This window comes from Delphinus delphis, chromosome 20, assembly GCF_949987515.2.
Source record: "Delphinus delphis chromosome 20, mDelDel1.2, whole genome shotgun sequence".
NCBI lineage: Eukaryota > Metazoa > Chordata > Mammalia > Artiodactyla > Delphinidae > Delphinus > Delphinus delphis.
Window position 1 is genome coordinate 5,638,313 of NC_082702.1, and position 27,023 is coordinate 5,665,335.

The 27,023-nt window shown below is 42.6% G+C and overlaps 1 protein-coding gene across 1 annotated transcript; it reads right to left on the reverse strand.

Moving 5' to 3' along the window:
• Positions 1 to 2,002: 2,002 nt before the first annotated feature.
• LOC132416392 (zinc finger protein 432-like) lies at positions 2,003 to 27,023 on the reverse strand. Its single transcript, XM_059999753.2, has 9 exons — positions 26,279 to 27,023; positions 24,746 to 24,872; positions 22,844 to 22,936; positions 16,309 to 17,665; positions 7,098 to 7,178; positions 6,830 to 6,857; positions 6,148 to 6,274; positions 5,779 to 5,871; positions 2,003 to 3,577 (listed from the first exon to the last, which is right to left on the reverse strand). The coding sequence occupies exons 1-9, from the start codon at positions 26,291 to 26,293 to the stop codon at positions 2,241 to 2,243; spliced, it is 3,258 nt and encodes a 1,085-aa protein (XP_059855736.2). The 5' UTR covers positions 26,294 to 27,023; the 3' UTR covers positions 2,003 to 2,240.

Below are 27,023 nucleotides of genomic sequence, written 5' to 3' on the forward strand. Positions count from 1 at the left end.
CTCATTACTACCTACAGATTACTATAAATTACTATCTATTATTAGACTTCATTTCTCCTCATAGGATTTATCACTTCCTGACATTTTGTAATCTCACCATCTCTCTCCTTTACTAGATTATATGGTCCATCATAAAGGCTGTTCCTTTGCCTGTTTTGCTCACTGATGTTTTCTCACTGTGTAAAACAGTGATTTGCACAGTGATGGTGCTTTAAAACGTTTCTGGAGGAGTAAATTACCCAGACCCAGGATTTTGGTTGAATTCTGAGTGGGCCACAGCACGGCAAATTTCCATGTCTTTTATGCGTAGGACTGTTTGTAATTGGGATCTTATATCCTCATGGGAAAGAACTCTGGATAAAGGAGAAAGCAAAGACCCCACTTTGAGGACAGCCGGAAGGAATGAGGGAGATAGAAGACACCTGTCTCAATTCAGCAGGTCACAGAGGAGCCAGGATCTTTAAATGGCAACTCTTCACAGGTGTTAGGCCTGTGGACAAATCTCAGGATTCATTTCCAAGACATTCCAAGATCTCACCTCCTCCCACTCCCTATACACTCCACCATTCTTAAAGACTAAGGCTCTCATTTTGCATTTGTTCTATTTATTCTAGGAATCATTTTCCTTTTCTGCTTTGTCCCTTTATAATCAGTTAAGTCTCTCTAACCTCAAACAGTTTGGGGTGTCAATTTTGGTCTTTAGAACTGTCCCTTGAGTGACAGAATACATTTTGATTAGCCCATTAGTTTATTCATTCACTTTCCAAATCTGGAGCTGATAAGAATTATTTTTCCCCCCTCTGTGCTGGGAAACCGAAAATCATGGAAACCAGCACTCTCCAATATAACTTTCTGGTACAATGGAAATGACGGTAGAGCATCTTCCCATTGTCTCACCACTTTGCTGTCTGTGCTGTCCAATTCTATTGCCACAAGTCACATGACTGTCGAGCACTTGAAATGTGACTAGTGTAACTGAAGAACTGATATTTCATCTTATTGGTTTTCAATTTTTTTAAACATTAAAATTTAAAGAAAGCCACTAAAATTAAGGAATTTGTAATTTCCTCGTGGAGATAACAAATAGGCATTAAAAAAAAACAAACTTATTTGGGGAATTCCCTGGTGATCCAGTGGTTAGGACTCCGCACTTTCACTGCTGAGGGCCCTGGTTCAATCCCTGTTTAGGGAACTAAGATCCCACAAGCCGTGTGATGTGGCCAAATAAATACATAAACAAAAATAAAAAATAACTTACTTGAAACAACGAGATCCTACTGTATAGCACAGGGGACTATACTCATTATTCTGTGATAAACCATAATGAAAAAAATATGAAAAAGAATATATATACATACATATAACTGAGTCACTTTGCTGTACAGCAGAAATTAACATTGTACATCAACTATACTTCAATAAAATAAATTAAAGAAAAAACTTATTTGTGTTCTATGGTGCTTAAATACCATTATTAACTCCTTCCCCAACTCCCAAATGATATGCTCCTTCAACAACAAATTGTCATATTCCCTTGAGCCAGTTACTCCAGGTCCATTTCACTTACTATGGATACTTACATCCTCTCACTAAATTAGCTTGAGTGTAGAGATGCCACTTAAAGATAATCCGACTACCTCAATGGTCTCTCTAGGGAACCATGAGCTTTCTCTATTCTGATCACCACAATATCCTCAGCTTTTGGAAAAGAACCATATACCAAGGATGTATTTGACAAATACTCTGTGAAAGACCAAACTGACTCAGTCTAAGGCCGTTGTTTCATTAGTCCATCTGCATAATATAAACTTCTGAAAGTTTAAGGAAGACATCCCAGTTTCAGATTCATTGTTCACCTTGGCCTGGGGAAACTGAATTGATATATACACGCCCCATATCCCACCAATCCAATATTAGCCCTCTGGTGATTTTTCCTCCATAGCAACCTTCCAGAAACAAATTATATGTTTTAAAAATTCACCTCCTTATTTCCTCCACTTAGTTGAACACAGGCTTCCTTCATTTATTTAACTGACACAACAGAGCAACTGACATTTGTGTGTTTGGGTTAACATCAGATTATGCCTCTGTATCAAGGCATATATGTAATTGGATGAGTAGGTCACGTGCTCCCAGTCTCAGCATTTATACAGTTTCTCTCAGTGTATACTTTTCAGCCACCATATGAACTAGAAATTTTCACTCAACCCTTTTCCTCAGAGAATGTCTTAATTTTTTCCCTACTGGTTTTCTGTGACATAAAATAAAATATAATTGACCACTGAAGGCACAACCACATTCACTGCATTCATAAGGGTTCTCTCCTGTGCCAACCCTCTGCTTTCTCCTGCGGGTGCACATCTGGCCACAGGCTGTCCCACTATGACTACATTCCTGTTTGCTAGGAGCCCACTGATGTTGACTGATGTCTGAGGGACCACAGAAGGTACTTGCATTGTCACTGTATTCAGGTTTTTCTCTTGGAGGACAACACTACTCTGTGAGGACCTGTGACCCTCTGAGGGAGGATTTTCCACCTTGACTGAGTGAGTTTTCTGATGTTTATTGAGGACTGACTTCCCTCTGAATGATTTCCCACATTCACTACATCTATAGGGTTTCTCCCCTGTATGGATTCTCTGATGGATAACGAGCTGCGGCTTCTCGATAAAGCCTTTCCCACAATCGCTGCATTCAAAGGGTTTCTCTCCTGTGTGAGTCCTTTGGTGTTTAATGAGACCTGTCTTCTGGGAAAGGGTTTTTCCACATTCCCCGCACACAAAGGGAGTCGTTCCTGTGTGAAATCTCTGGTGCGCTGTGAGGCACGTCTTTTGGCTGAAGCCTTTTCCACATTCATTGCATATATAAGGTTTCTCGCCTGTGTGAATCCGTTGATGCACCATAAGATTTCCCTTCTGGATGAAGCCCTTTCCGCATTCACTGCATATAAATGGTTTCTCCCCAGTATGGGTTTTCTGATGGACACTGAGCCCTGATTTCTTGAGGAAGGCTTTGCCACATTCATTGCATTCATAAGGTTTCTCTCCTGTATGCGTTCTCTGATGTTCAGTGAGCTTGAACTTTCTGAAGAAGGCTTTCCCACATAGATTACATCGATGGGGCTTCTCTCCTGTATGAAGATTCTGGTGATCAGTGAGCCAAGACTTTTTGATGAAAGCTTTCCCACATTCACCACATACATGAGATTTCTTTATTTTTTGAGTCTTCTGATGCTTGATGAATTGGGAATTAGTACTGATGAGTTTTTGGCTTTTGGGGAATTTAATTTCAGTATGAAACCGTTCATTGTCAGCATGGAGACAGGATCTGACTTCTCCAGTAAACTCAGCAGGGCTCTTTATTTCATAGCTCCTGCTCTTGGAAAGTAAAGTTAAATTTGATTTCATACTTTTTCCATGTAAGTCAAACATACCATGATTTTCCCTGAACAGAAAATGAGTTCTGCTCCGATGAACAGAATATTCCAGTGGGTTCTGTTCATGCCATTGTTCTAGTCTCTTCTCCATGCTCTCATTTTGTAAGTGCTCCAGCAGGTGATTATCAACTTTCCAGACTTCTAGGAAAGAGAAGAAGAATGAATTCCTCCATCTTTCAGATTTGGAATAAAGGTATTTTTAAAAATACTTTGATGTGAGGTGTCTTTTTAGTGATGACCCTATGGTATGAATGTTAATAAAACTCCATGTTTAATGATCTTTATACATTGGAAAAAAACAGTCATAATGAATAAATACAGATTTGGTTACTTTCTAAATACTGTAAAATACGAGCAATTTCCTGTGAGCAGGAGACCACAGGTTGCAGGGCCACCTCATCCAAACTGGGGAGGGATGGACTCATTCATTCCACAGATCCTTACTGATCACCTCTGTGTACCAGGAATGGTGCTAGTGTTGGGGATTCGCAAACATACTCCTCGTGTTCAAGGAGCCTACACTGTAGGTGGGTAAAACCACTTTACAGGGCAGAGATAGACACAAGGAAAACAGCTGCAGGTTGGAAAACCTGGCAGGAAGGAACGATGGAGAGGAAGAGAGGTGGAGGAAACCAGGGCTCATTCTGGAGGAAAACAGGCCTCCCCAAGGATCCATTGTGCTGGTCTGCATGAGGGGAATGAAGAATATGACACAGCAGAAAAAGAAAGAAAGAAAAAACTAGAAGACAAAAAAAAAAAAAAGAAAAAGAAAAAGAAAAGAAAATGACGCAGTAGAGAACTCCAAGCACATTTAACTTACAATGCGCACCTCAGAGAGATCCATTATGCAACTTAATTCCATCACGGCACGTTTCACCCCCTAGACATATTATTTATTTTCAATTTTGATTAAATTGATGTCTCGTCCTCTTAGAATGAAAGCTCTCGGTCTATTTGTTTTTTCAACTACTGTTACCTTCCAGCTTACACTAGACTATCAAAAAAAATAATTCATAGAGGAATGAATCAAGGAAGCAATCACACGTATGGAACAGATTGGGAGGTTTAGGAAAGAAGATGGAAATCTCTGTGTGAACAAGATGATATGTCATGGTGATCACTAAAAGAAGAATTTTTGTGTCATGTGACAGGTAACATGGTTACCTAGGACTTTTTTTTTTGGCTGTGCCACATGGCACATGGGATCTTAGCTCCCCGAACAGGGATTGAACCCACGCGCCCTGCAGTGGAAGCGTGGAGTCTTAACCATTGGGCTGCCAGGGAAGTCCCTACCTGGGACTTAATGTTATCAGAAGATGAGGGGAAAGAAATGAAAGCTTTCAGGAAGTGAATACAATGGTAAGGTCTACAGTGAACAAGAAGAAAGTTCAAAATCAGTAAATACACAAAGGAATTAATTCAAAGTAGCCAAGAGTTACGGTCTGGTTGAGGCTGGAACTGAGAATGTAGGATGTTAAAATAACTTTCCTGGTTAAAAATTCATCATGAACAGCAGACCCCTTAAAAGAAAAGAGCTCTGCAGGTGGGGGACATTTGAGGTAATGCCTGAATGGCCAGGATGGAGGATGCACAGGAGTAAGGCAAAACCTAAACTTCTAGGGTTTCCTGGGAGGGAAGATGATCTTAGGTCCTTGCAGTTACCGGGAACTCAGGAGAGCTGCCATCAAGATAAGTTACATAGAAGCCAAGTCTGTGGTGGAGCACACTGGGGAGAGATGAATTTGGGAGTCTTCTCCAGTGACCCTAAGGAGCTTAGCTTATTACGATGAAGAAAACTTTGAAGGTTAAAAGGTCATTGGAGAAAATGGAAAACAAAATCTTTGGAGAACCTCAGAGCGGGAATAAGGCACAGTGAAGACCAGTCTACTTTGGGGCCCGACATCCGAGATGGGGTGGATGTGACAAAGGAAATCACCATTACTCGTGGAGCAGAAAGGCGCAGTAGTCAGAAGACAGTGAGGAATTCAAAGTTTTCTCTTTGGAGAGAGGCCTTGTAAGGTGGAATTTCACAGAAAACGAGGTAGAAGTGTACGAAGAAGAAGGAAAAGATATGAGAATCCTAGGGAAAAGAAAACTATGTAAACAAAAATCAAGATGGGGCTAAAATAAAGAAGAAACAGATCTCGGAAAAGACAAGAGTCTTCCCTAAGAAGGGATATATTTTTCTCTAAACTCCTACAAAGAAAAAGAGGTCTGACATCGGGAGAGAGATGCATGGAGGCACTGCTTACCCAGCGTCCAACCCCCTCACAGCTGTGACTCTTCTCTGACCAACTACAGTGTGATTTCCACGCCTGTCACCTTGCTGGTCTCTCACTCACCTGAATGGGTTCGACAGTGGATTTCATCTTCCATCATCCATGGTTCTCCGTGATCCAACTTGGAGAGTATGTCTGGTTTGCTGGCTTGAAAACCTATCCGTGGGAAATGACAGCAGATTTAGACCCACTGAATTGGGCTTGGGATCCGTGAAGACAGCAGAGTGTTACATTTGAGGGCAAAACAACGTTACAACCTACAAGGTAAAGGCTTTTCTCTCAGGAGAAGGGAGAATATACCCACGTATCTGGGTAAGGGGCTAAGAATCTATTGCTTCAGAGCATCACAGACACTCCAGAGCTTTCAGAAGCTGAGAAAGGAAAGGCCACTGATTGGGGACCCTCTAAGGGACTCAGGGGAGCCGTCCTCACCCACGGACAGCAGGTTGCTATAGTTCTCCAGCATCACGTCCCGGTACAGGTCCTTCTGAGGAGGGGCCAGGAACTGCCACTCCTCCCACGTGAAGTCCACGGCCACATCGTCAAATGTCAGGGTCTCCTGGAATAACAGTGGTGTTTAATGAAGTGATGTCCTTTTGATGATATGGAAGAAATGTTAAAGTTTTTCTGCTCATTTCCACTTTATAGGCTGCATCGAGATATCTAGCAGGGTTTTTATTTTAATAAACCACTGAAGAAGCAAATGTCTAATAAAATATTCTCTAATTGTGTAGTCAGCCACCCATCCATTTATCCAATTAGAAGTTTCTATAACGTGTAGAAGTTAAATCTTCTTGTTAAGCTAGAAACACCACATTCTCATATATATATATATATGAAAAGAAAGGGAAAAGAAAACTCTGCAAACAAAAATCAAGATGGGGGTAAAATAAAGAAGAAACAGATCCCAGAAAAGAAAAGAGTCTTCCCTAAGAAGGGATATATTTTTCTCTAAACTCCTACAAAGAAAAAGAGGTCTGACATATATATATATATGAATGACAGACAAAAGATACACATATTTATACTTTACAGAACAATGGAAGTGATTTTTTACAGGCCTCTACAAATCCATCAGGGAACAAAGGAAAGAATAAAACAGAACAAGAGTCACCTGGGCCTTGATCATTTTCTTCGGTTTTCTGAAAACAGCTGGCAACAGGGAGGTTCTGTCGCTGTGTCTTCTGGATCTGCTCTAAATTCTGTTCTGTCTTCAATCAAGTGTGTCCCAAGAAATGCTGATACCAAATCCTGTAACTTCTTCCTCCTTCTACTGATTCTTTTGCTCCTAGAGAGTCAGGACCTGTGGGTTGAGGAGAAAATTCAAACTGAGGGTACATTTCTTCTGGGCTCAGATGCTAACGCTGCTTCTGGGCGCTCACCTTAGCCCAATGTCCACAGCATTGCTGAGTGTCCCCAGAAGACTGTTGCCCCAGACGACTTTATTCCTCTGCCCAAAAAGCCTAAGTGGGGGGGGGGGGTATTCGTTTATTTCGTGAAGTTGAAGTGCGGTGACTGTCAGAGGGAATGAGGGAAAAGAGAATCATCCCAGCAGCAGGCCTCAGGAGCAGGAGACTCTCAGGCAGCTCAATTATACAAAAGGGACCGTATGGGAGGAGAGGCGCTGGGCACTGCTTTCCTTTAAACCGTGTGCGCTCAGGAACCTCCTCAAGCGTTTTTATACACCCTGTGAGTACACACACTTCAGTTTAAAAACCAATGTACTGGGCAAACCAGAAGCAATGTCTTGTAAGCAATAATGGTAATATCTTAGGAGGTTTTAAATACATAAAAAACTAAAATACAAAATAACAGTGCATAAATTAGAAGGTGGTAAATGAAGTTGAGGTGCTCTAAGACTACTGTATTGTCAGAGGAAAGTGCAGAAGTACTACTTAACGTAAGAATTTGACAAAGAATAATTACATGTGATGTGTAATCTCTAGTGTCGTAATGAACACTAATAATTTTCTTAAAGTACGTAATTTGCAGTGCTACCAGAAAAGGGAAATGTAATAACAAGAAACTCATCCAGAAGAAGGTACGATTCTGACACCAATTTGAATATGTGTGTTTTTTGAACACACCACCAAGCAATGCTACAACACTGGCTGGGTGTCCTACAGTTTATCTCAATTCGGTCGCTATGTACCTGGAGATAATATCATATCCCACCGGTTGAAGGCTCAGTCCTATGAGACTGGCTTTTACCTCCTACTTCATGTGCAAACACAAGTCCAGATTGTCACGTGTACTTCTAAGCAACCAGCCACAGATGGCAGGTTCCAATGACCCCCCTCCTTGGGTTGATTAATTTGCTAGAGCAGGGAATTCCCTGGTGGTCCAGTGGTTAGGACTCCGTGCTTCCACTGCAGGGGGCATGGATTTGATCCCTGGTCGGGGAACTAAGATCCCACATGCCGCGCAGCATGACCTAAAAAACAAACAAAAAAACGAAACACAAAACAAAAACCAAAAATTTTCCAGAACGGTTCACAGAACTCAGAGAAACATTTTAGTTATTATATTTACTTATTATAAAAGGATGTAACTCAGGAACAGCCAGATGGAAGAGATGCCTAGGGCAGGGTATGTGTGTAAGGGCAAGGAGTGACCCCTATAGGAGCGTCACTCTCCCTGCATCTCCACATGTTCACCAAGCCAGAAGCAATTTCACTCTGAGAATACATCTAAGAAATACATCCCTCCAAAAATATGGGCATATTTGAACCAGCAGACACGCTCAATAATTTCCATAGCACCATTACTCATAATAAACCAAAATGCAAACAACACAAGTTTAATAAATACTAGGAAAACCCAAATATTCAAACAATGGAATGCTGTGGAAAAACTACAGTCTTTGCACAGCTTTCAAGCTAAGAATGACTTTTTTGTTTTTAAAGGACTGTAAAACAAAAATAAAGAAGTATATGTGAGAGAACTGTGGCTTACAAATCCTAAAATATTTACTGTGTGGATATTTATATATTTGTCTGACCCTTGTTACAGAGGGGAAGAAAAAGTACACCTACGTGCAAAAACGTGAATACTTCTCAGAAATACTGAGCCTGACATAAAAAATGCATGATGTGGAGAAAACTCTAATTTGAAAAGATACATGCACCCCAATGTTCATAGCAGCACTATTTACAATAGCCAAGACGTGGATGCAACCCAAGTGTCCATCAATAGATGAATGGAGGGCTTCCCTGGTGGCGCAGTGGTTGAGAGTCCAACTGCCGATGCAGGGGACACGGGTTCGTGCCCCAGTCCGAGAAGATCCCACATGCCGTGGAGCGGCTGGGCCCGTGAGCCATGGCCGCTGAGCCTGCGCGTCCAGAGCCTGTGCTCTGCAACGGGAGAGGCCACAACAGTGAGAGGCCCACGTACCGCAAAAAAAAAAAAAAGATGAATGGATAAAGAAGATGTGGTATGTATACATACAATGGAATATTACTCAGCCATAAAAAGAAGGAAATAACGCCATCTGCAGCAACATGGATGGACTTAGAGATTATCATATTAAGTGAAGTAAGTCAGACAAAGACAACTATCATATGATATCACGTATATGTGCAATCTAAAAAACTGATATAAATGAACTTATTTACAACAGAAATAGACTCACAGACATAGAGAACAAACTTATGGTTACCAGAGGGGATGGGGGGTGGGTAGATAAATTAACAGTTTGGGATGAACATGTACACACTACTGTGTATAAAAGAGACAAACAATAAGGACCTACTGCATAGCACAGGGAATTATACTCAATGTCTTATAACCTATAATGGAAAAGAATCTGAAAAAGATTCTGTATAACTGAATCACTTTGCTGTACACCTGAAGCTAACACACACTGTAAATCAACTACACTTCAGTTTTGGGGTTTTTTTCCTCTTTTTTTTTTTTTTTTTTTTTTTTTTTTTTTTGCGGTACGCGGGCCTCTCACTGTTGTGGCCTCTCCCATTGCGGAGCACAGGCTCCGGACACGCAGGCTCAGCGGCCATGGCTCACGGGCCCAGCCGCTCCGCGGCATGTGGGATCTTCCCAGACCGGGGCACGAACCCGTGTCCCCTGCATCGGTAGGCGGACTCTCAACCACTGTGCCACCAGGGAAGCCCTACACTCAGTTTTTAAAAATGCATGATGTATGATTACATTGAAACACAGTTGAAAATACGCAAAACTAAATAAACCATAATGATGAGGAATGAATGGTTGTTATAACACCATAAAGAAAAGTCTGAAAGTGCTTGCTAATAGAGAAGATGGTATTCACCTTCGTGTGTGAGGATGTAATATAATTGGGAAGAGGTTCACAGAACACCACTGTTCACAGAACAGCACTGGGGTGCTGGCAATGCTCTGTTTTCGATGTAGGTTATGTCTGTATATATGTATATATCCCTCTTTTTTTTTTTTTTTTTTGGCCATGCTGTGTGGCATGTGAGATCTTAGTTCCATAACCAGGGATTGAACCTTCGCCCCCTGCAGTAGAAGCGCAGAGTCTTAACCACTGGACCGCCAGGAAAGTCCCTATATTTATATATTCCTTTTATACTGACTCATTTGTAGAGCTTTTAATTTAACAAAGAAATGGAAGAGCTCAAAAATACTAAAAGCCTGTTGTTTGAAAAGACCAATAATATATAAATATTTAGAGTCAAAACAGAAAGTGCAAATAAAGGACAGAAGAAATTAATGGGAGGGACTTCCATGGTGGTCCAGTGGTTAAGACTCTGCACTTCCACTGCAGGGGGCACGGGTTTGATCCCTGGTCGGGGAACTAAGATCCCACATGCTACACGTGGGCAAAAAAAAAAAAAAAAAAAAGAAAGAAAAGAAAAAGAAAAAGGAATTAATGGGAGTTATGACTCAGATAAAATACAGATTTTTTTTTTGCCTGAAAGAATACTATGAATACCTTCCTGTCATTAAATTTGAAATACTAGATATACCCTCTTGAAAACATGTTGACTTCAGAAAATATAGCAAGTGAATTTATAAGTAAGCAACAAGACAAAAATGTCCATTACCACCCCACTTTTCAATTTTGTATTGCAGAGTTGAGCCAATGCATTGAAATAAGAATAAGGTAACATTAGAAAATAGGGCAGAAAATTTTCATCAGTATCGTTATCAACACGAAAAAAGAGATTCAAGGCATTACTTATTTAAAAGAGAAAATGCTCCCCCAGAAACCCCAAAGCAGATTTTTACATACACAGTTGGCTAGAAATGCCCCATATACATAAGCTCATTTCTTAGTACTAATTCAATCACTAGCAATGGGAACTCGAACCACATGACTGACTAAGACCAACCGGGACTTACTAATAAACTGGGATATAGGTCACCATGCCATAGGGATATATAATTAAACAAAATGGAGATTCTGTTAGCAAAGAACAAAGTGTTCATGTATGTCAGGGAAGCAAGTAACGGTGCTGTTACAATATATCAATATTAGAAGGTGAGTGCAGGTGTTGGCAAACATTTTCTGCAAAGAGAACAGACACAGATTTTCAAATTTGCAGGCCAAAATGTCTCTGTCACGACTATATTCTGCCTTTGCTGTGCGAAAGCATCAGAGACGATACAAAACAGATTGAAATTGCTGGTTTAGTCTCTCAGTCTGTAATCAACTCCTTGATTAAAAGCTAAAAGCCCAGGATAAACAACAAGGCCCTACTGTATAGCACAGGGATGTTCAATATCCTGTGATAAATCATAATGGAAAAGAATACGAAAAGGAATGTACATATATGTATAACTGAATCACTTTGCTGTACAGTAGAAATTAACACAACATTGTAAATCAACTATACTTCAATAAAATGTATTAAAAAAGAAAAAAAACCCACACAAAAAAGCTGAAAACCAGATGGTCTCGAAATACTGCCCTGGGCTGTACCATCTTCCCTCCCAGCAGCCGAAGTTGGAACCTCAACCCAAAAACTACTGCCAGGGGTCCTCGGCGTCCAAAGCATCAACCCTCACAGCCTCTCTGTACCACAGACACTGACTACACACTTCCTTATTAATCTGAAATCTGGGCCAGACACCCTCATATGATGACCATCCAGCCAGGCCCCAACACCACTGAGCCCCAAATTAAATCGCCAGCCTGAACCCGACACTGTGATCATCGTCAATGCCACACGTAAGCCCTGCAAGCGGAGTGATCTGCAGAACCGCAAGCCCTGACAGCTGGAAGAGCAATGATCTCTACAGAAGCTAATCGTACTGACTCCCAGGACACTCCCCAACATAAACCATAGACAAAACCCGCGTCCGGTTCCCTTCAAGTACCTCAAAGCAGGTACTCTCCTGGTTCGCGTTAAATACATCCACCTCCGCACTTCTACCCTCCCCCTCTGCCATCCGGCAAAAATCTCATGGGTCCAGATTGCACCAAGTCCACGCGTCACCCTTGGGCGAAACAAAAGCACCACTGTGACACACACACAAAAAAATCCAGGGACAAAACCACACACTAACCTGATTTCCCCAACCTACAAGGAGCCTAAACGTCGTACTTCTGTGAACTGCTTTGACGTCTAGACCTGTCCGGCTCCGTCTACGGCAGCCGAAGTGGATATGCGGTGTTTGAGGAAACGAGACGACCGGATTTCCGGGATTTCCTAGAGAGGCAATATGTCCGCGCCCAGCTCTCCGCGGCCCGAGGGGGAGGCCATGTTGGGACACCTGACGTACAGAAAGCCAAGGGGCGGGTTTGGGTACCAGGAGCCAGGGATGGCCGGGAAGGTGAGAAGCCAGTGAAATTATCTAATTTCCTGGTACTCCGACTCCTGCAGAAAATAGGTAAATTTTCAGTCTCAAGCTTCGCGAGGCAAAAATGATGCAAGGCTACGTTGCTTTCAGCAGGCTAGGCAGACAAATAATACGGCCGCGGCGTGTATTATCTACTTTGTATTAAAAAAAAAAAAAAAAAAGTTTCCAAACGGACAAGTATGAGTTGTTGGCATGGCAGCGGAGAACGCACTCCTAGAAAGGGAAAAGATAATAACCTCCGGTAAACGGACGCCACGGAAAGCTTCTGACCGGAAAATAGTTTGTAGAAAGTTGTTTTTAATAACAGAAAAAGGGCTTCCCTGGTGGCGCAGTGGTTGAGAGTCCGCCTGCCGATGCAGGGGACACGGGTTCGTGCCCCGGTCTGGGAAGATCACACATGCCGCGGAGCGGCTGGGCCCGTGAGCCATGGCCGCTGAGCCTGCGCGTCCAGAGCCTGTGCTCCGCAACGGGAGAGGCCACAACAGTGAGAGGCCCACGTACCGCAAAAAAGAAAAAAAAAACAAAACAGAAAAAGATTCCCAGAAGCTGGTACAGTACAGGGCTGGCTAGTAACGAGAGAAAAGAGCGGCTGGGGCTAATCTAAGTTGTGATGGGGGGCGGCGGGGGCGGCGGGGGCGGGGGGCACTTAGGAAAAGGCCACTAGCAGTGAGGCCATTCAAGGTCTCTAGTCGCTGGGAAAAGCACAACCTGTGGGTGGTGATGAGGACAGTAATCCAAGATTTAGGGCAAAGAACGTCAAAATTAGGTGTGCATAAGGCCATAGTTAAAAATGCAGTCCTGGATTCCAGCCTTATTAGGAGGTCGGGGACTTGGCTGGGAAATTTGCAATAAGTTTCTCAGAGAATCTGAGGCAGAAAGCCTGTCATATACAATCATTAGAAACAGTCCTGGAATGTTCTCTGGTTACCAATATTATGATGGGTGACTCCCCTCAGTACTTCAGTCTTGGCTCAAATTATAAAGAGAAAAGCTTGGGGGGAGGGCCTCCCCCATTATTACCAATACATTACTATAAATTACCATTACTAGGCTCTATTTTTCTTCATAGGACTTATCACTTACTGACATATAATCCATTGACTCTCTCCCTCATATTATAAGGTCCTTAAAGGCTGTTCCCTTGCCTCTGTTGTTCATTGATGTATCTTCAGTGTGGAATACAGCATCTCACACAGTGTTGGTGCTTTAAAATACATCTGAAGGAGGGAACTACCCAATAATCCAGCGTTTCAGATTGAATTCTGAGCCGGCCACAACATGGCAAATTTCCATTTCCTTTCCTATTAACAAGACCCAACTATTTATAACTAGAATAGTTAGGATAACTACAGGATAGTTAGGAGATTAAGGAAAAGTACTCTGGCTAGTGAGAGGCCAAGAGCCCCACTCCCAGAAGAGGGAGAAAGAATAATGAAAACACATCTCAATTCAGCAGGTAACAGTGCAGCTGGAGTTTTTTTTAATGGTGGCAGCTCTCAAGAGTGATAGTCCTGTGGACAAAGGTTCTTCTCCACAACATCCTTTAAGAATGTCACCTCCCGGGCTTCCCTGGTGGCGCAGTGGTTGAGAGTCCGCTTGCCGATGCAGGGGACGCGGGTTCTTGCCCGGTCCGGGAAGATCCCATATGGCGCGGAGCGGCTAGGCCCGTGAGCCATGGCCGCTGAGCCTGCGCGTCCGGAGCCTGTGCTCCGCAATGGGAGAGGCCACAACAGTGAAAGGCCCGCGTACCGCAAAAAAAAAAGAATGTCACCTCCCATCTCCTATTTTCTCCTCCATTCTTAGAGACTAAGATTCCTATCCTTTGTATTCTGAGGATCCTTTTTCCTTTTTTGCTTTGCCCAGTTTATATTGTTATTGGGTCTCTAATCACATACAATTTGGGGAAGACAGCTGTGTTCTTTAGGACTGCCTTCCAATGGCTCATTCCCTTCAGTGACAGAACACTCTGATTAGTCCACTAGCTCATTCATTCACTTTCCAAATCAATAGATAATTGGTTTTTATTTTTCTGTGCTGGGAAATATAAAATCATGTAAACCAGGCCTCTCCAGTATAACTTTCTAGGATGATGGAAATGATGACAGATTTCTCAGTATATACTTTTCGGCCACATAGTCAGCTACAAAGTTTTGCTCATTGTCTGTGCTGTCCAATGTGGTACCCACTAGTTACATTGTGACCACCTGAAATGTGGTTTAGTGCAACTGAGGAACAGACTGTTGTTAAAACTTTAACATTTAAATAGCAAAATCAAGGGATTTTTAATCTACTGGGGGGATAAGACTTGGGCATTAAAAAAATAACTTGTATCCTGAAGTGCTTAAAGTCCGTTAAGAGTACCCCTTGCCGTCCCTCAAAATAATATACAACTTAAACAAGAAATTATCATAACCCCTTGAACCAATACTCCATATCTGCTAAGGACTGAATGTTTATGCCTCCCAAAATTCATATTTGGAGGCTTAATCCAAAATATGACGGTATTCAAAGGGGAAATGTGGGGGGGTGGGAGGGATAAATCAGGAGCTTGGGATGAACATACACACACTACTATAAATAAGATAGATAACCAACAAGGACCTATTGTATAGCACAGGGAACTCTACTCAATATTCTGTGACAACTTATAGAAGAAAAGAATCTAAAAAAGAATGAATATATGTATATGTATAACTGAATCACTTTGCTGTACACCTGAAACTAACACAGCATTGTAAATCAACTATACTCCAATAAAATTAAAATATTAAAAACAAAACCCAAAATATGATGGTATTAAGAAGTGGGGCCTTTGAGAGGTGACTGGTTCAAGAGGGTGGAGCCCTCATGACTGGATTAGTGCCTTTATAAAAGACATCCCAGACAGCTCCTTTGCCCTTTCCCCTATGTGAGGATACAGTGGGATGACTGTCTTCTATGAACCAGGAACCCTCATTAGATACCGAATCTGCTGGCACCTTAATCTGGGACTTTGTAGCTTCCAGAACTGTGAGAAATAAATTTCTGTTTTTATAAGCTACCCAGGCTATGGTATTCTCTTATAGTAACCAGAAGGGACTAAGAAAATGTCTATTTCACCTTGTGTACCTATTTACATCCTCTTATTAGATTACCTGGTGTGTAAAGGTACCACTTAAAGATAATCCAGTTACCTCAAAGCTCTCTCCAGGAGACCATGGGCTTTTTCGGGTTTGGTCACCACTGTATCCTCAGCTCCTAGAACAGGACCCAGTAAAAAGGAAGTATTCGAAAAATACTCAGTAGATGAACAAAATGACTCAATCTGAGACTCAATCAAACTGGCTCAATCTATTTGCACAATGTAAATTTCTCAGAGTTTAAGATAGACATCCCAGTTTTCAATTAATGCTTCACCTTGGCCTTCCAGAAACTGAATTGATATATACACGCCCAGTATCCCACCAATCCAATATTAGCCCTGTTGTGTTTTTTTTTTCATAGCAACCTTCCACATACAAATTATATGTTTAAAAACTTCAACTATTTTCTCCACTTAGTTGAACTCAGCCTTCTTTCATTCATTCGACTGACACAACAGAGCAATTGATGTGTATGTATTTGGGTTAACATCAGATTATGTCTCTGTATCAATGCATGTATCTAATTGGATGGGTACATCATGCGTTCCCAGTCTCAGCATTTATACAATTTCTCTCAGTATATACTTTTTCAGCCACCATATAAGCTAAAATTTTTTGCTCAATAATTTATATCTTTTTCACATAGTATGTCTCTGAGTTTTTTTTCTACTGGTTTTCTGTGACATAAAATAAGATGTAATTGACCACTGAAGGCACGACTACATTCAATGCATTCATAAGGGTTCTCTCCTGTGCAAAACCTCTGTTATCTCCTGTGGGTGCACATCTGGCCACAGGTTGTCCCACTATGACTACATTCCTATTTGCTAGGAGTTCACTTATGTTTACTGATGTCTGAGGGGCCACTGAAGGCACCTGCATAGTCACTGAATTTACAGGGGTTTTCTCCTGCATAACATCACTAGTCTGTGAGGAGTTGTGACTCTCTGAGGGATGATTTCCCACCTTGGCTGAATCTCCACGTTTCTCTCTTGTGTGTATTATCTTATGTTTAACAAGGCAAGACATGTAGGCAAAAGCTTTCCCACACTCATTGCAGATATAGGGTCTCTCTCCTGTATGAGTTCTTTGATGAACAATGAGCTTTTGCTTTGTAGTGAAGGCTTTCCCACATTCACTGCATTCAAAGGGTTTCTCTCCTGTGTGAATTCTTTGATGTTTAATGAGACCCGACTTCTGGGAACAGGATTTTCCACATTCATTGCACACAAAAGGAGTCTTTCCTGTGTGAAATCTCTGATGTGCAATGAGGCAAGTCTTCTGGATGAAGCCTTTTCCACATTCATTGCATATGTAAGGTTTCTCGCCTGTGTGAATTCGCTGATGTACAATGAGATTTCCCTTCTGGATGAAGCCCTTTCCGCATTCACTGCATATATACGGTTTCTCTCCGGTATGGGTTTTCTGATGTATATTGAGCCGTGATTTCTTGAGGAAGGCTTTGCCACATTCAGTGCATTCATAAGGTTTCTCTCCTGTATGTGTTCTCTGATGTTCAGTGAGCATGAACTTTCTAGAGAATGCTTTCCCACACATGTTACATCGATGGGGCTTCTCTCCTGTATGAATTATCTGGTGATCAGTGAGCCAAGACTTTTTGATGAAAGCTTTCCCACATTCACCACATACATGAGGCTTCTCTATTTTTTGGGTTTTCTGATGCTTGCTGAATTGGGTCTTAGAGCTGATGGGTTTTTGGCTTTCGGGAGATTTAATTTCAGTATGAAATTGTTCATTGTCAGCATGGAGATAGGATTTCCCATCGCCAGTAAACTCAGCAGGGATCTTTATTTCATAGCTCCTGCTCTGGGGAAGTAAAGTTAAATCTGATTTCATACTTTTTCCATGTAAGTCAAACACATCATGATTTTGCCTGAACAGAAAATGAGTTCTGCTCTGATGAGCAAAATATTCCAGTGGGTTCTGTTCATGCCATTGTTCTAGTCTCTTCTCCATGCTCTCATTTTGTAAGTGCTCCAGTAGGTGATCATCAACTTTCCAGATTTCTAGGAAAGAGAAGAACAATGAATTTCTTAAAAATACCTTGATGCAGGGCTTCCCTGGTGGTGCAGTGGTTAAGAATCCTCCTGCCAACTCAGGGGACACAGGTTCAATTCCTGGTCCGGGAAGATCCCATATGCCGCGGAGCAGCTAAGCCCATGCGCCACAACTACCAAGCCTGCGCTCTGGAACCTGCGAGCCACAACTACTGAGCCCATGGGCCACAACTGCTGAAGGCTGTGCACCTATAACCCATGCTCTGCAGCAAGAGAAGACACTGTAAATGAACAAAAACCAAATATAAGAAGCCCTCACACTGCAATGAAGAGTAGCCCCCGCTAGCCGCAACTAGAGAAAGCCCACACACAGCAACAAAGACCCAACACAGCCAAAAATTAATTAATTAATTAAAAAAAAAAACCTTGATGCGAGGAGTCGTTTTAGTGATGTTCCTATTATATAAGTGTAAATAAAATTCCATGTTTAATGTTCCCTGCACATTGGAACAAACAATACAAACCAACCAAAAGGTAAACGTAGTTTGTGTAAAACACAGGGTTGGACAATTCAAAATGAATAAATATAGATTTGAATACTTTCTAAATACTAACCTTACAAAACATGGAGAGACTGTAAAATACAAGCAATTTCCTGTGAGCAGGAGACCACAGGTTGCAGGGCCACCTCATCCAAACTGGGGAGGGATGGACTCATTCATTCCACAGATCCTTACTGATCACCTCTGTGTACCAGGAACGGTGCTAGTGTTGGGGATTCGCAAACGTACTCCTCGTGTTCACGGAGCCCATACTATAGGTGGGTAAAACCACTTTACAGGGCAGAGATAGACACAAGGAAAACAGCTGCAGGTTGGAAAACCTGGTGGGAAGGAGCAATGGAGAGGGAGAGAGGTGGAGGAAACCAGGGCTCATTTTGGAGGGAGACAGGCCTCCCCATGGATCCATTGTTGTGGTCTCCATGAGGGGAATGAAGAAAATGACACAGCACAGAACTCCAAGCACATCTAACTTACAATCTCCAAAACAGAACTGGTTTCCCAGGCTAGGTCTCCTCCACCTCCGGCACAGTCACTGCCAACTCCACTCTTCTCCTTCACCATGACAAAACTCCTCAGCATTTGTTTCTCTCGCTCACACACAATATCCAGCACAATGATCAATCCTGCCTGGCCTCCTTTAAGATACACCCAGAAAGGGACAGGCACCCACTCCTTCCACCCTCACGAAGCCAATCACTCTCTCTCACACCACAGCTGTAGCCTCCTCCCTGGCTTTCTTGTCCCTCCCCTGCAGTGTCTGTCTATTTTCTACACATTAGCCAAACGGAACCTTTTAGCACCAATTATATCACATCAAGCCTCCTCTACTCAAAACTCCCTAATCTTTTCTCATCTCATTATGAATAAAATCAAGGTCTTGACATAGACAACAAACTATGGTTACCAAAGGGGAAAGGTGGGGGGAAGGGATAAACTAGGAATTTGGGAGTAACATATACACACTACGACATATAAAATAGATAAACAACAAGGACCTACTGTACAGCACAGGGAACGATAGTCAATATTTTGTAATAACCTATAAAGGAAAAGAATCTGAAAAAGAATATAGATAGATCGACAGATAGCTGAATTGCTTTGCTGTACACCTGAAACAAACATAACATTGTAAATCAACTATACTCCAATAAAAAATAAATTAATTTCTTAAAAAATCAAGGTCTTGATGTATCCTTGAAAGGCCCTTACGTGACCTGCTCCCCAGCCCCCAGCCTCTACCCCACTGACCCTATGTCTCCAGTCATGCTCTCTATGTTCCATCCAAACAGGCTTCCGAAAGTTCTTCAGACATGCTCTTGCTTCAAGCCTTTGAAATTTCCAGGTTTATTTTGGAACACTCCTCACCCAGGGAAACTACTGCTTGCATCCCTCATCGACCTGCTCAACTCACCTTAACAAACAAGATTTTAGGGAGGGATGGATTGGGAGTCTGGGATTAGCAGATGCAAACTATTACATATAGAATGGATAAACCACAAGGTCCTACCGTATAGCACAGGGAACTATATTCAATATCCTGTGATAGGGACTTCCCTGATGGCGCAGTGGTTAAGAATCCGCCTGCCAATGCAGGGGACAGGGTTCGAGCCCTGGTCCGGGAAGACCCCCACATGCCACGGACCAACTAAGCCTGTAAGCCACAACTACTGAGCCTGCGCTCTAGAGCCCGCAAGACACAACTACTGAAGCCTGCGCGCCTAGAGCCCGAGCTCCTCAACAAGAGAAGCCACTGCAATGAGAAGCCTGTGCACTGCAATGAAGAGTAGCCCCTGCTCGCTGCAATAGAGAAAGCCCGCGTACAGCAACCAAAACCCAACACAGCCAAAAATAAAAATTAAAATTAAAAAATTAAATAAATTAATAAAAAAAGAAATTAATACAAATCAACCATACTTCAATTTAAAAAAAAAATCAAGACTTCTTATTCCTAAAGCACAGGGCCAAGTCCAAGCACTCATGATGTAGTCATGCTGCTTTACATCCCTGAAAGTAATTTTGACCCCAAAACCTTAACATCAACCTTCATCTGTTTTTTCCGCTCAGCCCATATTTATTTAAATGTCAACTCTCATTTGCCCTCTATAAGCAGCATATCCAGAATCCAACCAACACTCACCCCTCCACCCATGCTGCAGTCAACCATTCTCCCTGTCACCATGTTTTTTGCAATAGCCTGCTACAAGGCTTTCCTGCTTGCCCCCTGCCCACTATGGTCTGCTTTCTACACAGAAGCCAAAGGGATTTCTTGAAAAATGTAAATTATTTCATGTCATTCCAGTACTCAAGAACTCCTCGTGTTTTCTCATCTTATTAGGAATAAAATCTCGATTTCTTGAAATTGAGTACATGACCAACCTTATCCACCACCCCCCGCTCCTGCCTGTCCCCACTGCTACTGCCTCTTCGGCTTATTCCCATCACGTTCCTGAAAGCACACTCTGCTCTGTCCACATGGGCTCCTTAATGTCTCTTAAACTCATTCGTGGCGTGGCCTTTTAAATTTGCTAGCCGCTGTACTTGGAAAACTCCTAACCCGGCAGCCTACTAACTTCCCGCATTTCTTGGCTCAGAGGCACCTTACCTGAGAGGTGTTCCCTGCCTAAAAGAGGAGCCCCAGCATCTACTCTTCCATAATGCTGACTAAAGTTTTATCACAGCACTTTTCACTCCCTAGGTATATTATTTGTTTATTGTTATCAATTCCTTACCTCCTTTCTCATAGACTAAAAACTCGTGATCATTTGTATACTTTTTTCCACTGTTCTTACCTTCCAGCATGCACTAGGCAATCAGAAAATACAGAGGAATGAAAAAAAGAAAAGAAAAAAGATTTTGAAAAATAGAGGAATGAATCAAAGAAGCAATTACATGTATGGAACACATTGGGGAGAATTTAGGAAAGAAGATGGAAATCTATCTCTTTCTGAGCAAGATGATATCATATCATGGAGATCATGGAAAGAAGAATTTTAACTGCCAGAAAATGTGGTTAGTGGAGACTAAATGTCATCAGGATCCACTGGGAAGAAAAATGAAAATTTTAGGGAAATGAAGACAATAGTAATGTCAACAATCAAGGAGAAGAAAGTTCAAAATCAGTAAATACACAAAGGAATTAATAATTCAAAGTAGGCAAGAGTTATGATTGTGTTGAGGTTGGAACTGAGAACACAGGATGTTAAAATAACATTTCTAGTTAAAAATTCATCATGGGGCTTCCCTGGTGGCGCAGTGGTTGAGAGTCCGCCTGCCGATGCAGGGGACGCAGGTTCGTGCCCCGGTCTGGGAGGATCCCACATGCCGCGGAGCGGCTGGGCCGCTGAGCCTGCGCGTCCGGAGCCTGTGCTCCGCAACGGGAGCGGCCACAACAGTGAGAGGCCCGCGTACCACAAAAAAAAAAAAAAAAAAAAAAAAATTCATCATGAGCAGCAGATCCCTTAACAGAAGAGAGCTCTGCTGGTGGGGAACATGTGAGGTAATGCCTGAATGGCCAGGATGGAGGATGCACAGGAATAAGGGAGAACCTAAACCTCTAGGGTTTCCTGGGAGGGAAGATTATCTTAGGTCCTTGCAGCTACTGGAAACTCAGGAGAGCTGCCATTGAGATGAGTAAATTATATAGAAGCCAAGTCTGTGGTGGAGAACATGGGGGAGGGATCAATTTGGGAGTCTTCTCCAGGGAACCGAAGGAGTTTATTAGCTTGTTAGAATGAAGAAAACTTGGAAGGTTAGGAGATCATTGAGTAAAATGGAAAACAAAACCTTTGGAAAACCTCAGAGCGGGGACAAGGCACAGTGAAGACCAGTTTACTTTGGGGCTCGGCATCCAAGATGGGGTGGATGTGAGGAAGGAAATCAACATTACCAGTGGGGCAGAAAGGTGCAGTAACCAGAAGACATTGAGGAATTCAAAAGTTTTCTCTTTGGAGAGAGGCCTTGGAAGGTGGAATTTCATAGAAAAGGAGGTGGAAGTGTATGAAGAAGAAGGAAAAGATATGAGAATCCGGGGACTTCCCTGGTGGTGCATTGGTTAAGGATCTGCCTGCCAATGCAGGGAACACGGGTTCGAGCCCCAGTCCGAGAAGATCCCACATGCCACAGAGCAACTAAGACCGTGCGCCACAACTACTGAGCCTGTGCTCTAGAGCCCGCGAACCACAACTACTGAGTCTGTGTGCCACAACTACTGAAGCCCACGTGCCTAGAGCCCGTGCTCCGCAACAAGAGAAGTCACTGAAATGAGAAATACATGCACTGCAACGAAGAGTAACCCCCACTCGCCGCAACTAGAGAAACCCTGCATGAAGCAACAAAGCATAGCTCCCACTTGCCGCAACTAGAGAAACCCTGCATGCAGCAACGAAGATCCAGTGCAGCCAAAAAATAAATAAGTTTATTAAAAAAAAAAAGATATCAGAACCCTAGGAAAAAGAAAACTATGCAAACAAAAAACAAGATGGGGGTAAAATAAAGAAGAAACAAATCCCAGAAAAGATAGAATCTTCCCTAAGATGGGATACATTTTTCTCTAAACTCCTACAAAGAAAAAGAGGTCTGGCACCGGGATTTCCACGGCCTGTCACCTTGCTGGTCTCTCACTCACCTGAACGGGTTTGACAGTGGATTTCATCTTCCATCGTCCATGGTTCTCCTTGACCCAACTTGGACAGTACATTTGGTTTGCTGGCTTGAAAACCTATTCATGGAAAATGATACAAGATTTAGACGCAGTGAATGGCGCATGGGGTCGATGAAAACCACAGAATCCTACCTCTGAGGACAATACGGTTTTCACATTTTGAAGGAAAAACACACCCCTCTGTGAGTCTCCTCTCCTGTCAATCCTTCTACTTTACTTCTGACACCAGATATGTGGGTTTTCCACACATCAAGGAATTCTGCAACACCAACTGACACTGACGGGGTGTCCTCCGATTTAATTCAATTCTGACACTATCTACCTGGTGATAGGGTCAGATAATACAGGTTAGGGGTACACTCCCATAAGACTTCGGCTCCGCTCCTGCATTTCTGGCACCAACTGTAAATTCAGGCTGTTTCCTGGGCTTCTGATCAACCATGAATAGATCAGAAGTTCCCATGACTCCCTTTCTCAGGTTCGATTAATTCACTAGAGCAGCAGACAGAAATCAAGAAGACAGTTTACTTACTAGGTCACCAGTTTATTATAAAAGGATACACAGGGAGCTCAGCTCAGTGCTCTGTGATGACCTATATGTGGTGGGGAAGGGGGGGAGGTCCAAGAGGGAAGGGATATAGGTATACACAGTGCTGATTCACTTCATTGTACAGCAGAAACTAACACAACATTGTAAAGCAATTCTACTACAATAAAAAAATAAATAAAAATTAAAAACTTAAAAATAAATCAATAAAAAAATAAAAGGATACAACTCAGGAACAGCCAGATGGAAGAGAATACAGTACAAGGCCTGTGGGAAAGGCCACAGAGCTTCCATGCTCTCTGGGGGCACCCCTCCCCTGGCACCGCCAAGTGGCCACCAATCTGAAAGTTCTCCGAGCCTTTCCCTGTGGGGTTTCATGGAGGCTTCACTATATAGCCACGACGGATTAAATCATGAGGCTTTGAAATATTTCCAGACATTGTCAAATGTCCCCTGGGAACGAAATTGGCCCCAGTTGAGAACCACTGACTTAATGGGGGAGAGAGCTGGAAAATGGTAACTGCACAGAGAAGATGGGTGTGACAAGAGACCCTCACAGCTGCTGCTGAATTTTTAAATTATAAATGACTGATGGTTTAGTAGAAACTCTATATGTTGCAGCAGATATGGAAATTATTCATTATTGTAGTTAAAATGGTACAAGCTGTGGTCATTGTGTTGATCATTTTTAAAGCATTGCTGTTTGCAGTATGCATATACAGGTATGCAGAGAAGAATCAAACTCCTCTGACCAAGGACTTATTAAACTATGTTCTAATTGTCAAAAAACAAAAAAACATCGGGCTTTGGTGATTATGATTTAATCTCCAGCCATTTGTTCTCCCCAGAGGTGGGGTGGAGGCGGGACTGAAATTTGCAACCCTCTAAATCATGGGTGGTGAGCTCAGCGACCAGCCCGCAATCTTAGGTTATCGAGTGGCCTTCCCAAAATCACCTCATTAACATAAACTCACATGCCGTGGTAAGGGTCCCTTATATTAATAACAAAAGACACCCATTTCTCCTTTACCCTCTTATAACTTAGGAAATTCCATGGATTTTAGGAGCTCTGTGCCAGAATTGGGGATGAAGACCAAATATATATATTTCTTAATATAAATCACAGCATTATACATAGCTACAAAATAGAGGCGTTTCTCTCAAGAGAAAGGAGAATATACCCACTTCTCTTGGGCCAGAGACAGGACCGAGAATCTACTGCTTCAGAGAATCACAGACAATCCAAAGCTTTCAGAAGCTGAGAAAGGAAACCCCACTGACTGGGGACCCTCTCAGGGACCCAGGGGAGCCGTCCTCACCCACGGAGAGCAGGTTGCTATAGTTCTCCAGCATCACATCCCGATACAGGTCCTTCTGAGGAGGGGCCAGGAGCTGCCACTCCTCCCATGTGAAGTCCACTGCCACATCCTCAAATGTCAGGGTTTCCTGTAATAACAGTGGTGTTTAATGAACTGATCTCTTTTTGATGATATGGAAGAAATGTTAAAGTTTGTCTTCTCATTTCCACTTTATAGGCTAGATCTGTATATCTAGACACATGGAAGAAGCAAAAGCCTAATAAAATACTAGGATTCAATTAACTGTAATTGTGTAGTCAGTCATCCATCCATTTATCATTAGCCATTTCTTTTTTTTTTTTTTTTTTTTTTTTGGCCGCGTCGCGTGGCTTGCGGGATCTTATTTCCCCAACCAGGGATTGAACCTGTGCTCCCTACAGTAGAAGCACAGAGTCTTAACCACTGGACCACCAGTGAAGTCTCTCATAGACGTTTCTATAATATGTAGAAGTTAAATCATCTTGTTAACCTAGAAAACACCACATTCATACATATATATGTATGGGACAAACATATATGCCAGTGGAATCGGGATGACTGTGTCTTTAGAGCCAGTCAATCAGAATCTTCTGGGAAGCGACTCAAGAAGCCAGAATTATGAGAAACTAAATGTTTAATAAGCATGTTTAAAGTGTATGAAGAAGAAACTTATTTTTTGATATGTGTACTTTGTTATGATTTCAGCCTTTAAATATATTAAGTCAGTTGTGTAATGAACAAAAATAAATGCAATATATTGATTTTGGCAGGAAATAAACTGCCAGGAATTCCCTGGCAGTCCAGTAGTTAGGACTCCACACTTCCACTGCAGCGGGTACCAGTTCCAACCCTGGTCAGGGAACTAAGATCTGCAAGCCATGTGGTGTGGGGAAAAAAAAGAAACAAAAGAAAAGAAAACTGTAGATTAAGAATTCAGATTTGGGGACTTCCCTGGTGGCACAGTGGTTAAGAATCTGCCTGTCAATGCAGGGAACACAGGTTCGAGCCCTGGTCCGGGAAGATCCCACATGCTGCGGAGCAGCTAAGCCTGTGTGCCACAACTACTGAGCCTGCACTCTAGAGCCCGCTAGCCACAACTACTGAGCCCGCGTGCCACAACTACTGCAGCCCGTGCACCTAGAGCCTGTGCTCCGCAACAGAGAAGCCACCGCAATGAGAAGCCCGCGTGCAGCAACGAAGACCCAACGCAGCCAAAAATAAATACATAAATAAATCAATCAATTAATTGAAAAGAAAGAATTCGGATTCGAACATGGAAATCAAGAGTCAGACATACTGCAAAGCCTGAGAAAACAGTAACCATAGAACTGCTCTCCCTTCAGACACCGGTTGCAATTTCTGGGGTCCCCTGGATCACCCTCACTTCAGAAGCAGGCTACAAAGACACCCAGGGTCCCCAAGACACCCTTACATGCAATAATTACCTAGAATGACTCAGACAACTAACAAACCCATTCGGGAACAAAGGAAAGAATAAAACAAACCAAAAGTCACCTGGGCCTGGATCATTTTCTTCTGTTTTCTGAAAACAGCTGGCAACAAGGAGGCTCTGTCGCTGTGTCTTCTGGATCTGCTCTAAATTCTGTTCTGTCTTCAATCAAGCATGTCCCCAGTAATGCTGTTACCAAATCCTGTAACTTCTTCCTCCTTCTACTGATTCTTTTGCTCCTGGGGAGTCAGGACCTGTGGGTTGAGGAGAAAATTCAAGCTGAGGGTACATTTCCTCTAGACCCAGATGCTAACGCTGCTCCTGGGCGCTCACCTTAGCCCGATGCCCACAGCATTGCCGAGTGTCCCATTTTTACCCCAGACGGCTTTATTCCTCTGGCCAAAAAGGCTAAGATTCTGACTGTGGAGCGGGTATTCCTTTATTCCGTGAAGTTGAAGTGGGGTGACTGTCAGAGGGAATGAGGGAAACGAGATCCATCCTCGCAGCAGGCCTCAGGAGCAGGAGACTCTCAGGCAGCTCAATTATACAAAAGGGACCGTATGGAAGGAGAGGCGCTGGGCACTGCTTTCCTTTAAACCGTGTGCGCTGAGGAACCTCCTCAAGCGTTTTTATACACCCTGTGAGTACACACACTTCAGTTTGAAAACCAATGTACTGGGCAAACCAGAAGCATTCTCTTATTAAACAATGATGATAATACCTTAGGCGGTTTAAGATACATTTTTTAAAAATACACAATATTGTAAATAAATTGGAAACTGGTAAATAAAGTTGAGATGCTTAAGACCC

Bases quoted from the DNA above. Each gene is read 5' to 3' on its own strand.
- LOC132416392 (XM_059999753.2), bottom strand. The intron at 5,872-6,147 runs GTGAGGACGGCT...TCCCACGGATAG, and splicing joins TAGCAACCTGCTGTCCGTGG to GTTTTCAAGCCAGCAAACCA. The intron at 3,578-5,778 runs GTGAGTGAGAGA...TCTCTTTCCTAG, and splicing joins CCACTGTCGAACCCATTCAG to AAGTCTGGAAAGTTGATAAT.